Below are 14,697 nucleotides of genomic sequence, written 5' to 3'. Positions count from 1 at the left end.
GCCCGCCGAAGTTGGGAAAGAAGAGGGGGAGAGGCCAGAGATGGAGAAGAATGGGAGGGAGAGGAACACTCGAGTGTCACTTAGCATTTCTCTAGCATAAACAAGACTCTCTTTTGGAATCTCAAGCTCAATTATATATCAAGTGAATTACGGAGTGCTTGTGTATTTTCAACTATCGATATGGTATTTTTAAACTGTTTGTGTTGTAATAATGCACTGCTTAGCCTTAATTACTGAATGTAAGTATCATGTCAGATTGTATTTTATACCAAATTGTGGAGCAAATTTTATATATGTTTACCATATTGTTAAATGTATTTTTATCGAATTAGTATATATAGAATTTAGGTGTGGCATACCCCCTTAACAAAATTCTAGATCTGTCATGCTACTATCATGGTAAATCAAATATGCTGAAAAGCTCTTACACCTTGGTTGCCAGTTGTCAGTCAAGCGTTCTGACATATGCAGCTTGCTTCGGTGATTCCAAGTGACTCAACTGCAGTGCCTGAAGAATTGAAGATTGACAATCCACGGGCCCTAGCTAGGACTAGTAGTAAACTAGTAATGCAAGCTTTGCGAGTAAGCTATCACTTTCATCAACATGGATCTCAGACTTAAATCCTCCTTTAATCAACCTGTTTATTCTCTCTGTTAGGCCCATCAGATGATAGCTGAGACAGTGATTGCCGGTGGGCAACGGCAAGTACACTTCTTGTTGGAACATGGAGCATGGCCTTGTTGGGTAGTAGTTGGTTTGTCCAAAAAATGAAAGCTCCAGCTAAATCCGACAGACCGACATCTCAGTAGGCTCTGTCCGTAAAAGGGCCTGATCTTGCCGCTCCTCACAGCCAGCTCACCCTGTTCGCTTGATCGTTTCTGTGGCTTATAAGCCGGCTGATGCTGTTTTATTGTGAGAGAAAAACACTGTATGATGGCTGAATAGAAGCAAGCCAATGAACCATGCCAACAAAGCATTCGGTTTCCAGGAAGAAAAACGAGATATTCTGAAAAGTTCATCATGGAGATTCTGGTCCATCATTAAGACAGAGTAAAGCATCTAGAGAATTTTATCTGAATGCCAAAGAGAAACTTTACTAGCACGAAAGGATGAGCTGTCAAGTTCATCATACAGGCCAGTACTATTTAGTCTGGCATATCACCGGCCAAGTATACCTGGGTAACATTTAACAAGGGACGTTACAGCACTATTTACAGAGCAGAAATGTTTTGCAGAGAGGCCAATATAGTGGCCTTGGCTAAACCAATTCTGCTGTGTGCTGATCATACCCTTCACACGAGCCTTATGCAGAGAGTAGTAGTAATTCTCAAGAGGGGCGGAAAAAAGGAGCAGAAGAAGAAAAAAACAAGCGAAGGAGTAAAAAGGTAAACAAAAGGCACATACATTCCTTGATGAAATGATCACTGCGATCATCGCTTCCAGCTCCGGCAGCGCAGGACTGCGTCATCACCGCCGACGATCCAAGTCTCCTTGGCAATGTCAAGGGACACCTTGAAGAAGTCCGGCGAGTATGTCATGAGCACCAGGCTCTCCTTCTCCTTCTCTTCCTCTGGAGTCTTCTTGGCGGCGCTCTTCACATCCTCGGACTCCTCTGCCTCTAGCCTCCTCGCTAACCCCTTTGCCGGCGCCGACCGGCACCGCATCAGCATCAGCGCGTTCGCCGGCGGGGCCACGTCTTCCTCCTTGTCCTCCTCCTGGCTCTGCTCCGGCTCTTGTCCCTGCAGCTTCTTGGTAGACACCTTCTTGCCTTCCTCCAACACCATGAACCACCGGGCCAATGCCGCGCCGTGCTCTGTTTCCTTCTCGGTGCGCGGCGCATCGTCTTCCTCGTCGTCGTCATCCTCCCCGGAAGTGTACCCCACTCCCACGGCGCCGGGGAAGCTGCCGAAGCAGCCGGCGACGTTGAACCTGAAAGCGCCGTGCAGGGCGTCCAAGAGCGCCATGGCGTCCTTCTTGATCCCTAGCGCCTGCAGCCACGTGGCCTTCTTGGTCTTCTTCCCACCGCCACCGCCACCGCCTCCGCCGACGGGGCCCTTGGGCTTGGCCGGGCGGGCCTTGATCTGCCCCACGCACGTCACCTTGGGCGACGTCGGCTCGTCATCCACGGGGACATCCGCCGCGCCGCGGCGGCTCGGGTTCCTGGCCGTGGCCGACTTGTAGAGCCCGCTGGGCGGCATCGGCCCCGCCCGGCTGGTGCTGTGGCGGCGCTTGACCACCGGCTCGGACGCGGACGGCCGCGACGGGCTGCAGATGGCCTTGGGCGGCATGAGCGCGAGGTGCGCCCGCGACGGGAAGCAGACGAGCAGGTCCGTGACCGCGCCGTTGCTGCCCCTCCCGCCCTTCATCGTCGCGACAGCTCGGCGCGCAGCAGCTCGATCGGCGCTCCCTCCCAGCGTGCGGCTCCTCCTGTGAAGCATGGTGCTGTGTGTGTGAGAGAGAGAGAGGAGAGAGTGATGATGATCTGTTTATACTAGGTGTTTGTTAAAAAGCAGGCGGCCGGCCTCCAGCTTTCAGTTGGTGGCAGCCAGCGCTTAAAAACTAAGCGTCATCATGGAGGAAAAGCTTATGCCAACATGCACTCACAGCTGCATAATCTCGTCGTGATGCTGACGTGTCGACAAAAATAATACGTGTGTTAGTTGCCATGCTGCGGTATGCTGCTTGGACACGCTTGCAGTGACATCGATATCAGCGTGGTGTTCGGTTCATGTGTTGGTGTAGTGTTTAGAGGCTAAATTATTCGGATTTGGGAAAACTAATTGAGGTAGTTAATCACGGTGTTGTGAGATGAGGGTCCTTTATGCGGTCCTTGCTCTTTTTTTTATGAAAAATACTTTTTTTAAGATTATATAATCTACACTACTGGTTTCTCTTTGAAGCTAGATATATTGTTTTTTCCCCCTAAAAAAATAAAAGCTAGGTAGTTCATATGATCATCCATCACTACTAGCTTGGGCCAATCCAATCAAAATAGTATTTTTGTATTGTTGCATAGCATATAGGGGAGAATTGCTCAATGCCAATTGCCAAGTGCGTCATTATGAAATGAGCCAATGAGCCAAGTACGCTTTGTTCTACTAGTATATGTAATTTCAGGAGCTCCGCTTATAGCAGTATTATTATATACATGGCCATCGTAATAAGAAGAGGTGCTGATTATTAGAGGGTAGTTAGACCAGATCTTAACAGTTGACATGATTGACTTGATCTACTCTGCAGACTGCAGGTATATCTGGGCACAAAGCCCGAGCCCGTGAGCCCGGCACGGAGCCCGCTATTTAGGCCCGGCCCGAAGGTCAATGGGCCCGGGCTGGCACGGCACGGGGGTGCAGGCCGTGCTTGGGCCGCACCCTAGGCCCACAGGCCGGCACGGCACGGCCCGCAAAATAACGGCAGGCCCGTAGCGGCCCAACGGCAAGCAGGCCGCCGGCCGCCGGCCGCCGGCCCAAGAACTCTCCCCTCCTCCCCATATATAAACTGCGACCCCCGGCCCCCACCCCCACCCTAACCCTAACCCCATTCCCCTCCCAACCGCCGCCGCACTCGACACCCGCTCGGTCGCTCGTCGCTCTCGCTCGTCGCCACTCGCCTCCTCTCGTCGATCCATCTTCGCCGCCGGTGCGACCGTCGTCCTTGGATCCAGTGATATCGCCGCCGCTCCATCACCTCTCCCTGAGTTCCCTGCTCCTCAGTCCCTCTCCGTCTTTCTTTTTACTCCTTCTCCTCTGTTTATCGATGAACATGTGAGTCCGCCTCCCCGTCTCTCTTCCGCCGTCGCTCGCCGTCCTTCTTAATCCCGTCTTGCCCTTGTGTGGCCCTCGTCTTCTCTGGCGCCGGGCTCCGATTGCGCAGGCAAGTCCATCCCCATTCGTAACCCTAACCCTAGCCCCTAGATCTATACGTTTCTCAGTGTTTTGATTCTGTTTTTGGGATCATTTTCTCATCCTTTTCTTCTTTTCGTGTTCTTTTTCTTTGCAGGTCTGTTGTCGATGCCTCGTCGTTAACTAGCCTTGGCGTAGACGGACGACGGGCAATGGCACCGCGGCCAAGCCGTAGCCGCGCACCGTTGAGGAACGGTGCTAGAGTTCAGCCATCCGCGGCCGAGGGCCCCATGGCGACGATGCCATGTTCCCTGTGACTGGCGACGATGACTTGGTCGCGACTGGGCTATCCCCGGAGCACAACGACGACGGGCGTGACCCCTTTGTGGTGTTTGATGACGCCACCCGTGGGACACAGCCGGCGATCGACGTCGATGCCGTCGATGCAGGGGCAACGGGGACAGGGACGGTGGACTCCAACACCCACTCCAACAGCACTGGTGTTAATGGTAATGCTGATGGTAATGGTACTCGTACTCCTTCCTCTGGTGCTATTTCTGGACTTGGTAAGTGCAAGTCTAAGTGCTGGGGTGACTTTGAGGAGGTTTATGAGGAGATTAATGGTGTCGATGTGCGTGTTAGAGCTATATGTAAGATGTGTAGAACTGTGTTGAGTGCTAGATCTGCTGCTAGTACTGGTCACATTCTTAGACACCAAAAATCTTGCAAACAGAAACTTGATAATGCTTCTAGGGTTTAGTCTCGACTAGCTTTTAATGCTGATGGGTCTTTGCATAATTAGAACTATGATCCTGCTGTTGCTAGAACTGAACTGTGTAGATTGATTGCTAGGCTTGATCTTCCTCTTGGTTTTGGTGACACTGATGCATTTGAGGAATATATTAAAAATTCTCATAACCCAAGATTTGTTAGATCATCTAGAAGAACCACCACTAGAGATCTGGATAAGTTATTTGCTGAACGTCGTGCTATGATTAGGAACTATGTGCATGCTTCTGCATCTGTTGCTTTGACTTCTGACATATGGTCTGGTAATGCTAAAGAGGATTACATATCTGTTGTTGCTCACTATGTGAATGCTGATTGGGAATTGCAAAAGAAGATTGTTGGTCTTAGGTTGATTCAAGTTAAGCATTCTGGTGAAAACATTTCTGCTTCCATTGCATCTGTTGTTGAGGACTAAGAGTATGGCTTGGTTGATAAAATCTTTTCTATCACTTTAGATAATGCATCTTCTAATGCTAAGGCTATGGAAACTTTAACACCCATGTTTGCTAGTTATCTTGGTTGTGATCCTGCACCTGATGATCCTACACCTGGTTATAGTCTTGTGCATCAACGCTGTGCTTGTTACATTATTAATCTAATAGTCAAATCTAGACTAAAAAGAATCAAACCTTATATAGAGGATTTTAGAACTGCAATTAATTTCTTGAACTCCTCTAATCAAAGAATTGCTATGTTTAGAAACTACTGTGAAGCTAAAGGTATAAGACCTAGAAAATTTGGCTTAGACATGGATGTTAGATGGAATGCTACTTATCTCAAGCTAAAACACTTGGTTCCTTACAGTGAAGTATTTTCTGTGTTCATAAATTCAAATTATGGTTCTGCACTGTTGTCTCCAGCCCATTGGCACGTGGCTGAAAAAATATTGGAGTTCTTGGAAGTATTTTATGACTCTACTGTTACACTGTCTGGTGTTTATTATCCTACCAGTCCTCTTGTGCTGCACCATGTTCTGGAGATTGCAACCCATTTGCATGCATGTGAAAGGGATGTTAATCTTAGACCCTTTGTGTACCCTATGCAGCATAAATTTCTTAAGTATTGGAAAGACATTCCTCTCTTATACTCATTTGCATTCATTCTTGACCTTAGAGCTAAGCTCAGAGGTATGCAAAGGGTCCTCCATTTACTTACTGAATATACTGGTACTGATTACACTACTTACTATGCTGATTTTAAAACTGAGTTGCATAAAATGTTTGAGAAATATTTGAGAAAGTTTGGTGCAACCAGGTCACAAAGGGTTGCTGGTCCTACCCCACCCACTGGTAAGAGAAAATAGGCTTGGGGGTAATTTTTGGAGGATCAGGTCTGCCTGGTCCTTCCAGTGGCACTGCCAGTTCTTCTTCTCACTCTACTGCTTCTGAACTTTCAAGCTATTTGGACAGCGATTGCATAACTGCTTATGAGGATGGTTTTGACATTCTTCTGTGGTGGAAGGACCATAAACTAACCTATCCCATCCTGGCTATTATGGCCAGAGATATCATGTCAGTTCCTGTTTTCACTTGTTCTTCAGAGTCTTGTTTCAGCTTAGCAGGGAGGATCCTAGAAGAACGGCGCCGGAGATGCTGACCTTGTTGAAGGACTGGGAGCTAGGAGAGAAGAGGGAACAACATGAAGCTGCTGATACCAAGGAAATTGAAGATGCATTCGAGAATCTGTTCCTGGATGAACCAGAAGGTGAAAATGATGCATCTGGTGGCTGAGAGTGGCATTGGTTGGCTGGGAGTGTTGGAGTACTTTTGTGTGAGTTGAGAGTGGATGTGTCCCTCACTCACTTGCTTAGTTTTCATTTGAACATTTGAACAATGGTCTGTAATAACTATATAAGATTAAGACATTTGGAGCTGGCTGCACTCTTTTTTTCTGCCTAGGGTTTCTCACAAGGGTGAGTTTTACCTAGGTAGGTTTTTAATGAGGCAGCATTGCACAAAACAGCTCTTTTTGATATTTAAATCTGTTGTCTTCATCTTGCTGTTGCTGCTGTTTATTGCCTAAGTGTCCTAAATGGCTAAGTGTGAAAAAATTGTGTTGGTCAAAATTCATACTTATGTGTTCATGGTTGAAAAAAATGGATTGAGATGTTTATTTGGAGGTGTTTTAGATTTAACGGACTGTGGGCTGGCATGGCCTGCTATTTTTGCCGTGCCTCACGGGCCAGCACGACACGAAAAATGGCTCACAGGCCCGTGCCTGGGCCGAAGGCTAGGCCCGCAGGCCGATGAGGCACGGTCCGCAGGGCACGGCGTGCCTCCTTGGCCCGATAGCCATCGTGCCGTGCCGGCCCGTGACCGTGCCGTGCCGGGCCGGGCTGGCCCGATACCCAGATATAACTGCAGGCAGCAACTGGAGAAGAAGAAGAAGAAAAAAGCCAAATGCGCACGGGGTTGGTGTACCATCTGGAAGACGTACTGTACGTGCGGAGCCAAGGCAAGGCTGGCATGCACGCACCTAGCCTAGTAAATTCCATGCTTCTGCCGCGCATGATCTTGCCTAGATTTGTTCAATGGGATTTGTACAGCGCTGGCTCTGCATGTGATCGTCTTCTCCGGATCCGGGACAAGCCCAAGCCTCTACATTAGTAGGAGACACTAGAAAAAAGGAAGAAAACAGAGAGATACAGAACCACTCCAGATGGGACGGCTTTGTGATTCGTGCTCAATGGCTGCTCTACTGGCGTGGCTACCGTCTCGATCACAAACCTTAAAGCCATTTCGATGACATAGACACTAGTATAAACGATCGCTCGTACAAGTGAGGCCTTGCTTCGATTGGGGTTAGGAATCAGTATTTGGCACTGTAGCATTTTCGTTTGTATTTGATAATTATTGTCCAATCATGGCCTAACTAGACTCAAAAGATTTGTCTCGTAATTTACAATCAAACTGTGTAATTAGTTATTTTTTTATCTACATTTAATACTCCATGTATGTGTCCAAAAATTTGATGTGATAAAGAGAGTGAAAAAACTTACAATCTAAACCAGGCCTGAGGCGAAAAAAAAAACGCACCGTGTTGGGGATGGATGACATAGACTCCAGATGGGACGGTACCTAGGTCCTGGCAGCAAGGACGACCATCTTTGTCGATACCTGAATCTGAAGTAACCATGCGTGGACATGCGACGCTGTAGGCAATATGCACGTACAGTTGCGCTACTTGCTTGCCGGTGGTGTTCAATGAAACGCGTACACGCCCATAACTCACGCCGCCCAGTCACGGCATCTCCGAGTGGCCAGGGCACGGCAAAGGGAGGCAAAGAGGGAGTAGTGTGGCCGGCGCGGCGCCAAACCGCATAATGGCCATGCGGCGACGCAGTTATTCTTATCAGATCAATTCTATCCCGCCCGCAGAGAGATACATTATGATTGCCTCATCTCACAGCCACTTGCCCACGAAGCTTCAAAGCCAAACTAACCGCATTTTCATTAAAGGCAAAGACGCACACATGACACATAATATATGCATGCATACATACACAATATCCGTCCAAACCAGAGCCACCCTGCGGGTGTATCATATTTGCGGCGCGTTTGTTAACTACTCCTACTGTACTATAATCCCTCCATCAACGCTCCTAATGATGGCCGTTCTCGTACGATTAGCGCCACCAAATCATCACCGCTAATGGCGCCTCGCGTCGCTCGCGGCAAATTGCAATTGCTGGTTTTTGTTTAGCCGCGTGCCAATGATGAGGGATGGGTCGTTGCGCTAGCTTGATTTGACGGGAGAGCGAGCGAGAGAGCGCGACGACGTGTAAAGAGGAGCCGGGCGCTCGCCATTATGAAAGGGACGATGCACTTGAGAGCTCCCGCCCCGGCGGATGGCCCTGGCCTGGCCCCTACCGTCCACTCACAAAGATTCCCAGTCCCGAAGCCATGGAGACTCGTTACATTGCATGCGCTGCGGGGGGGCGCTTTGCTCCGTAGTCCGGCACGCTAGCCATTTGCTTGCGCGATGCTTTGCATTGCCTTGTTGCTGTTTGAGTGTTTGGGGCCTAGCAAAAACAAAAAAAACAAAAAACATCGTAGGCAAATTTTGTAAAAGCAGATCGATTTCTCTTCAGTCCCGATCGTTCAATGGAGTGTCGTCCGAACCACTTCTTTTGTTCTTTAGCGCCATGCTCTTTCTCATCCATGACGGGAGAGAGAAGCGCGCAAGAACTGGCGTCTCGGCTGATGAGCCGTTCTTCGATTGGCGGAGGAACGCACCTGAGCTTCTGGGCCTACGTTAGAATTTGTTACACGGAACTGGGCCTGATCTCATCCATTCTAAGCATGAGGTCCATCTGGAATTTTGGGTAAGCCTGTATCCGCTAAAAAGAACAAAAAATGGGCTTCTCTCTTTACTGGGGCTATGGGCCTTTTTATTTCAAATGTTCCGAAAGAAGGCCTCTAGGTTTGGTTGTTGTCATTTGTATGTTCGATTATTATAAAAAAGAAAAAATTTCTCAAAAAAATTATCAAAAAGAAAAAAAGTTCCATTCTATACCTCTCAAGCTTGGATATTCGGGTTATCCGAAAAATGAGGGTTTTGAGAATTTTGAGTTACCAGAAATGCTACTCAAACTCACCCGAAAGATGCTACTGATTCAAGTATCAAGTTTTGTGCCCACTCCTACCGATAAGGAAAAACAAAAACAAATATCTAGATTACTCCCTCGATTCACAAAAAATGCAATTATGTTATCCGTGCCAGTCAATTGAGCTAAGTTTGACTAAATTTATAGTAAATAGTATTAGCACTTACTCCGTCTCTAGACAGATTTATTATAAAAATATATTCTAAAACTAATCTAATGGTACTTATTTTGTATAAAAAATGTTTATACTTTTTTAAATAAATTTATTCAAAGTTCAGACTATTTGACTCCTCAAAATTCGAGAATTGCATTATTTTATAGATGGAGGTAGTATATATGTCTACACCCAATTTATGTGATAAACCTCGCATTTTCGCCATCCATGTATCATCAATGTGCTTAATAATTCTTCAACTAGGGTGAAAATCAAGGACGGTGTTGTCAATGATAAAGCGGTAACGTTGCTTTGTGGGCGTCCGTCCGCTCGGACGCCGCCTCTAAAAAAATCCCCCACTTCACCTCGCAAGCTCCGCTCCCCGTTCGCTGCCATCAGCAGTGACCACCTTCGCTTCCTTTGGCCCGGGACCCTCGCCCGCCTCCATGAGGCTAGGCTCCGCCGCTGGAGTTGTGGCTCCTCTAACACCCTCGATGTTACACCCTAAATCATTTACTAAAACATGTCATGAGCATCATATTTATGTGTTAATGCATGTGATAGATTGTGTAGATAAATTCTTGTAACTTAAAATGATCAATAAAAATGCTAAACAAAAGTTGATTCATTAGCTCATGTATATCGAGTAGGGTTGAAAGCTAATTTTTATTAAGCAAAAATACTATAGAACATGTGTTAAATAAAGTTTAAAGTAAAAACTTTGTAGATGACAGTGAAATACTTGCTGTCAAAAATGATATTACTAGCTAATATTTCTACTAGCCTAGAAATTACAAATTGAAATCAAGTTCAGCTCAAAACTTTAAGAAAATTTTAAGTTGTCAACAGCTAGACATTGCTATGTTTAGCAAATTATTTTGAGAGATTGGGTTAAGGGATGGTGTAGTGTTATAGCACGATTTGGTAGTCTCATATGCCATCTTAAGCATGGTGAAGATGGTTTAGGTCAAGAAGCAACCGTTTAGTTTTTCTAGGCGCTTTAAATCCGTGTATGGCACGTTCTCAGGCTAGCTTGCCGGGTGGACGCGATCACCAGGCTCGGGCGCTTGGCGTCACCGCACTGGTTGCGTATGCGTGCGCTGCCGCACGTGGCCGGCCATGGCTTTCTCTGGCCTGGCTATAGCCCGGCCGCCGTTGTTGTCGCCTGCCCCGCCCTGTGCCACGACGGAGTCGCTACCGGCGCTATCACCTCGCCATCGCGTCTGCTCTGCTGCCCTGCCTCGTGTTGCCGCTATCGACACCATTGTAATGCTATGCTGCGCTAACACTCACCTTGTCCTTGCACGCACGTGGGTTGTCTCGTCTGCCTCGCGTCATTGCCATGCCCCACCTGCCTCCGCATGCATGCACGTGGTCTAGCTACATTGTCGCGTAGTGGGTGTGCAGACGCTGTCTTGGGTCCAGCAGGTAGCTTGCTGCCAAGGCGAGGATGAGCCGAGCTAGACCTGCCCCTCCCTCTCTGCCACCGCGATCGGCTGACCCTGCTCGCTTAATTCAGCATGGTTGAGTCACCATCGCTCGATTCATCACATCCCTAGATTCTCCATTAAGCCATCTGACCCCCACCTAGCCTTGATGCGCACATGACCAAGCTCTAATTTTGGAATTTCCCCACAGCCATGCCTATAAGGCCGTATCCAGCTGTGGATGTGGGCAGCCCTCGGACCAACCATTCTGAACCAATTCACCTGCCCCACTAGCTTCGTCTTATCTCCCTCTCCACCTTGCGCACGCCAGCGGAACCGCTACCACCTCCTCGTCATTGCTGACGCAACCGTGCCACCACGGTGCACCGCCACACGTCTCGATCACACATGGCCAGCCTCCCTCTGCCATCCCTCACCCCAACCGTCACCTCGGCTAGGTCCACGATAGTCTACTGATGCTCTCTCTTGTTAGCCAGTTAGGTTCTTAGGTGTCTAGATCACCGGGGCAGCTGTGTCACGATCACGGATGGTGGCGCATCGCTGTAGCTCGCTCTAGCGCATCCCACCACCCCTCACCGCCACTTAGCGTGGCCACAAAGATCGGATATGGTGATCGACCCGTTAGGTGGTCCAGCACAGGTCCTAGGTGGCGGGCGTAGGCGCTCAGTGCCGCCGCTTGCTGCGCCACCGTGCACTGAGTTGCTGGAGGTGCGCGCATGGTAATTCTAGAAAAGCTAGAGGGTTAAGTGAGAAGTTCTGAGAGAGGAAAAAATAGTGTTAGTACTTAGTTGTAATTCATGAGAAGTGTGAGGTCTATTTTGCAAAATCGCCAGTGTGGGAGATTCCCCCGCCGTGGGCCGTCTTTGCGTGGGCCGCACTGCGGGCCGCCGCGCACTCGCGTGCGCTCTATGTCGTGTGGGCCACGCAGGAGAATTCATTTTTCTTTTTCATAAGGAATTAGAAATAGCTTTCTAATTTATATTTTGAGCTAATCTTTGGTAAATCATATAAAATCATGTAGGTGTCCAAAATTTATGAAACAAATTTTATTAGGTTCCTAAAATTGTGCTCTATCTATTAGTGTATTTAGTTCATATATATATGTTGATACCAGGGGCTATTAAATCATTTGAGAGTGCTTAATATTATTAGGTTAAATATTGTGGGAATTTTTGTGGTAAATTGGTGATAGCTTTAGTCCTGAAAATTTTATGGTAGCTTCATTGTATTATTATGTGCTCATTATAATTTTTGTAGCTTTAGAATAGACTAAGCATTAGAGTAGTTAAATGCTCTTGTCGATGCGGGACCCATGGGATACCCTGCAAGGAAGGGAGAAGACCTAGTCTAATTAGGATTCTTCTCCTGTAATCTTAGTAGCAGTATTACTCTGTAGTCCTACTAGGAACTCTCATTGTAAACCGACTAGGACTCTAGCCTCCTGACTATATAAAGGAGGGCAGGGCTCCTTGGAGTGGGGAGTTCAAGAGAATAATTGTACAACACAATACTTGACAAATAATTCAACACAAAAGGCTAACGCCGACTAGACGTAGGGCTATTACTCGATCTATGATCAAGGGCCCGAACCAGGATAAATCGACTGTCTCTTGCGTTAACCATCGAGTTCTGCATACGCTGAAGCCCGAACATACTGCCCTGGGTACCCCCGTAGTAGGCTATCAGTGGTCAGACATCGACAGCTGGCGCGCCAGGTAGGGGCTTTCGACGACTTTGCATCCGAGAGCTTGATGGACCTCGACAACATGATATTCTCGAAGGGATTGACCTTCATCTTCGGTTCATGGATCTGCAAGGTAGGCGATGATGGCAAGCTCTAAGGCCATCTCCTCAAAGATTCAGATCATCATCAGGACTCTTTTAGTTTGACGACAACAACAGATCAGCTTGTTGGAAGATTCGTGCAACTCACGATTTTCAATCCAACTCGGATTCCATGACTTCACGCATCTGATCCAAACTCAAGTTCCACTTTCGAGATGAAGTCTTATCCGAGTTCTTTCGAAAAACCGAGTTCTTTTCTGATAAAGCTCTAGAACATGACATCAACATATCAAGAATACTACTCGGAGTTCACTGAAAGTACTTCAAAGAAGTCGGGTCCTCTTCCGTTTAGACTCCACAATATGGCAACACCTTATCAAACATGGCATGAAGGATCCACCTATCCTGTGCTTAGAATGCCACTGAAAGGAGCCCTGGAAGGTCTTGTTTTAACTATAACATCTCAAGACTACATCGTTCACTGGCTAGGTACCGTTCCTAAGGATGACGACACCCAACTAGTCGACGATATGACAACAACAATTCTACCCTACCAAGGAGATTTGATCTATGACCTTGAAACCTCTACTGAAGTTATCAACAACTCTAGCTGTATGGAAATCAACAACGATGACAGAACAACTCACGCTAGAGAAGTATTGATGATTCACCGTCCTCGATCACCATTGATCCCCCCAGAAGCACCTGACATAAGGTCTTCAGATGAATCCGAATCCAACATATCACCATTTATCTAGGGGCACGATGGTGAGACTGAAAGTCAAAGGCAAGCGAGAGAAAGAAAGAATAAATTGAAACAAGGATGTCAACGCCGTGCTAAGTAGCGAAAGGACACTTGGATCAAATATGAATTAGATCTAGCTGAGTACAATAGAAGAAAATCAGAGTGAGAAGTCGAAGAAGGATGAGCAGCGAATACACCCTACGATAAGATCCGAGAAGCGTTAGAAGAACTCAGAGCAACTTCACATCCCAATGAAAAACAAGAACAGCTCCGGGACTTCCTCCAATCAACCATCCTTAGGACGCGCAACGGAAGAGCAACATCTCATGAACAGGAAGATCAAAATCAAAGGAAGTCCACTTTCAAAAGACTTGGACCAAGTGGAAGTCACAACGGATAGAGCCAAAGAAATTATAGTCAAAACAACTGAGTCAAACAACCAAGAAAGGCCAGAAGCAAAATGCCTACTCGGACAACCACATAGAACTACTCTCACTAAGACGACAGTTGGCAAGAAGGGGGCGTAGAATCAGAGTATACAAAAGCCAGAACACATGATAGATTCTCCTATTTTGCAAACAGACTTGCTTCAATACGACTACCTCACAAGTTCAAGCCGTCCAACCACTCCAAGTATGATGGCAAGACCAAACCAAAACAGTGGCTCAGGATTTACTCGCAATCGATTGAATTGGCCGGTGGGGACGACGACATCAAAACCTTATTCTTTCCCATGGCCCTGGAAACCATGCCACTTCAATAGTTTAACAAATTGAATCTAGGATCAATCAGAAATTGGGAAGACTTGCAAAGAGCTTTTTGTGAAAATTTCGTGGGAATTATTACACATCCAATCACCCACGCAGAATTAAAAGGACTCAAGCAGAAGGGAGGGGAAAGTCTAAGAAATTACTATCGATGATTTGGTGAACTACGAGCTCAAGTACATGACATCACCCAAAGAGAAGTAATCGAAGCTTTCTCACGTGGAATCATAGCCAGGTGGCAATTTCAAGATTTCAGCAAAGAAAACCCAAGAAATAATGAAGAATTTAGATGGACAGTGGAAAAGATGATTACCGTAGAGGAAAAAACGAGATAAAGATTCCCGGATAGAAACAACAGAGACAACCCGGATAGGCAAAATCCTCGAAGCAACAGACATCAGGAGAGAAAGCGAGGTCCAGATAACACAGTAGCAATGGCTAACAAATCAAAGAAATTTACCAAGCCTAGAAGATATGATGACATTGAGAACATACGTTGCCCCTTGCACCCCAACGAAAAACACACCATCGGAAATTGCTACACCTTCAACGAAAGATAC

General features: G+C 47.0%; 1 protein-coding gene across 1 annotated transcript; it reads right to left on the bottom strand.

Moving 5' to 3' along the window:
* Positions 1–1,067: 1,067 nt before the first annotated feature.
* LOC136464524 (uncharacterized) lies at positions 1,068–2,515 on the bottom strand. The gene has a single exon (XM_066463473.1). It carries the CDS (start codon positions 2,437–2,439, stop codon positions 1,432–1,434), a length of 1,008 nt encoding a protein of 335 aa, XP_066319570.1. The 5' UTR covers positions 2,440–2,515; the 3' UTR covers positions 1,068–1,431.
* Positions 2,516–14,697: the final 12,182 nt, after the last annotated feature.

The sequence above is a fragment of the Miscanthus floridulus genome, chromosome 7, assembly GCF_019320115.1.
Source record: "Miscanthus floridulus cultivar M001 chromosome 7, ASM1932011v1, whole genome shotgun sequence".
Classification (NCBI taxonomy): Eukaryota; Viridiplantae; Streptophyta; class Magnoliopsida; order Poales; family Poaceae; genus Miscanthus; species Miscanthus floridulus.
This window is presented reverse-complemented; position numbering and strand designations above follow the sequence as displayed.